At 35.5% G+C, this 2,141-nt stretch overlaps 1 protein-coding gene across 1 annotated transcript in view; it reads right to left on the bottom strand.

The window, feature by feature from the left end:
* Window positions 1-1,502: 1,502 nt before the first annotated feature.
* LOC112073558 (zinc finger protein 721-like) overlaps window positions 1,503-2,141 on the bottom strand; it is a gene marked incomplete at its 5' end in the record, with an annotated part of 57,540 nt that continues 56,901 nt past the window's right edge. Inside the window, one exon of the mRNA XM_024140828.2 lies at window positions 1,503-2,132. Coding sequence (XP_023996596.2) covers window positions 1,797-2,132 — 336 coding nt within the window. The remainder of the gene's footprint in view (window positions 2,133-2,141) is intronic.

Here is a 2,141-nt window from a genome sequence, read left to right as displayed (position 1 = left end):
TTAGATTCTAGATTCTAGAATTAGATTCTGTTCTTCTCCATTTATTGATAGATTCGATTCTAGATTCTGTTCTCTCCATTAATTGATAGATTAGATTCTAGAACAAGATTCTGTTCTCTCCATTTAGTTGATAGATTAGATTCTAGAACTAGATCTGGCTTCTCTCCATTTAGTTGATAGATTAGATTCTAGAACTAGATTCTGTTCTCTCCATTTAGTTGATAGATTAGATTCTAGAACTAGATTCTGTTCTCTCCATGTAATTGATAGATTACATTCTAGAAGTAGATTCTGTTCTCTCCATGTATTCTATAGACTCTGTTGACAACATTCTAATTAAAAGGTATTTAACCGTATTTAAAAGGCTTAAGATGAAATGTACTCTAAACCCTACTGAATGAAAACTCCATGACAATCGGTTGGCCAACAATTGTGAGGGTTTTCAACAAGGTATTAACACATGTAGAGTGTGCGTAAGCAAGGCATACATTCCTAAATCGAGATCGGCCCCGGTCTCCTGGTAAAACACAGACACCTCCTCCTACAGCATTTATGTTCATTTTTAGAAAGTGGCACTACAGGCTCCGGGTAAAAACTCCTTGTGGGTAAAAAAAACACAACATCTGTGTATGAATTTGAGAGGTTGCATTGCTCCAGATACTCAACTAGTCTAAAGAAGACCAGTTTTATTGCTTCTTTAATCAGAACAACAGTTAACAGCTGTGCTAACATAATTGCAAAAGGGTTTTCTAATGATCAATTAGCCTTTTTAAAATGATAAACTTGGATTAGCTAACACAACGTGTCATTGGAACACAGGAGTGATGGTTGCTGATAATGGGCCTCTGTACGCCTATTCAGATATTCCATAAAAAAGCTGCTGTTTCCAGCTACAATAGTCATTTACAACATTAACAACGTCTATACTGTATTTCTGATCAATTTTATGTTATTTTAATGGACAAAAAATGGCTTTCTTTTAAAAACAAGGTAATTTCTAAGTGAGCCCAACCTGTTGAACGGTAGTGTACCTCTACATCCTCCCATGTCGCTGAACCATTGGTCAATAATTCCCTCTTACAGAAAAAACACTATTTCCATTGATCAATAATTCCCTGTTACAGGAAAAACACTATTTCCATTTATTACTGTATTGACCTCTCGTCCTCTGTCTCTCTCGTACTCTGCCTTGTGTATTTATCTTCTAAATATTATTTTAGTCCCAACTTAGAATCAAATAGACTTCCCAAAGATAACATGGCATTTACTTTATTTCACCTTTATTTAATCAGAGATGTCAACTGAGAACCAATTCACATTTACAATGACAATCTGAATGAAGAAATACTAATATTAATCTATTTAATAATTAACATTTTTGAAATATCCCAATTATATAGTGAACAACATGTAYGGGTTTACACTTGCATTCAATCAATCTGAAATTCATAATCAAAACATAATATTTTTAAAACTATTTTAATCTTATTTTCGACATCATGTCTTGAGCTGAACCCAAAAAAATGTAGACCTATTTTTTCAGTATGATTTCATTCATACAATATGATTTAATGTAGCATGAACAAAAACKCAATTTCTCAATCAAAAACATAAGTCAGAACACAGCCTCTCTATTCTCTCGTGTGATTTCAGGTCCTCTGACTAGGAAAATGTATTTTCACAATGAGAGCAGTGGTATGTCTTCTCCTCCTGTGTCTTAGTATGTTGGAAAGGCTTTTTTTCCTGTGTGTGTTCTTTCATGCCTTTTCAAGCTCCCTAACCGAGTAAAACTCTTTTCACAACGGGAACATTGGTAAGGTTTTTTCTCCTGAGTGTATTCTCTCATGCGCTTTCAGGCTCCCTTGATGGGTAAACCTCTTTTCACAATTGGAACAGTGGTAAGGCTTTTCTCCTGTGTGTATTCTCTCATGCTCCTTCAGGCTCCCATACCACCTAAAATTCCTTCCACAGTGGGAACAGTGGTAAGGCTTCTCTCCGGAGTGTATTCTCATATGTATTTTCAYGTTCCCTGACCKYGTAAATATCTTTCCACACTGAGAGCAGTGGTAGGTCTTCCTATCTTCTGTGTGTATTTCTTCATGTTGTTTCAGGTACCGTAACTGGGTAAACCTCTTTCCACA

This window comes from Salvelinus sp. IW2-2015, unplaced genomic scaffold, assembly GCF_002910315.2.
Source record: "Salvelinus sp. IW2-2015 unplaced genomic scaffold, ASM291031v2 Un_scaffold2293, whole genome shotgun sequence".
Classification (NCBI taxonomy): domain Eukaryota; kingdom Metazoa; phylum Chordata; class Actinopteri; order Salmoniformes; family Salmonidae; genus Salvelinus; species Salvelinus sp. IW2-2015.
This window is presented reverse-complemented; position numbering and strand designations above follow the sequence as displayed.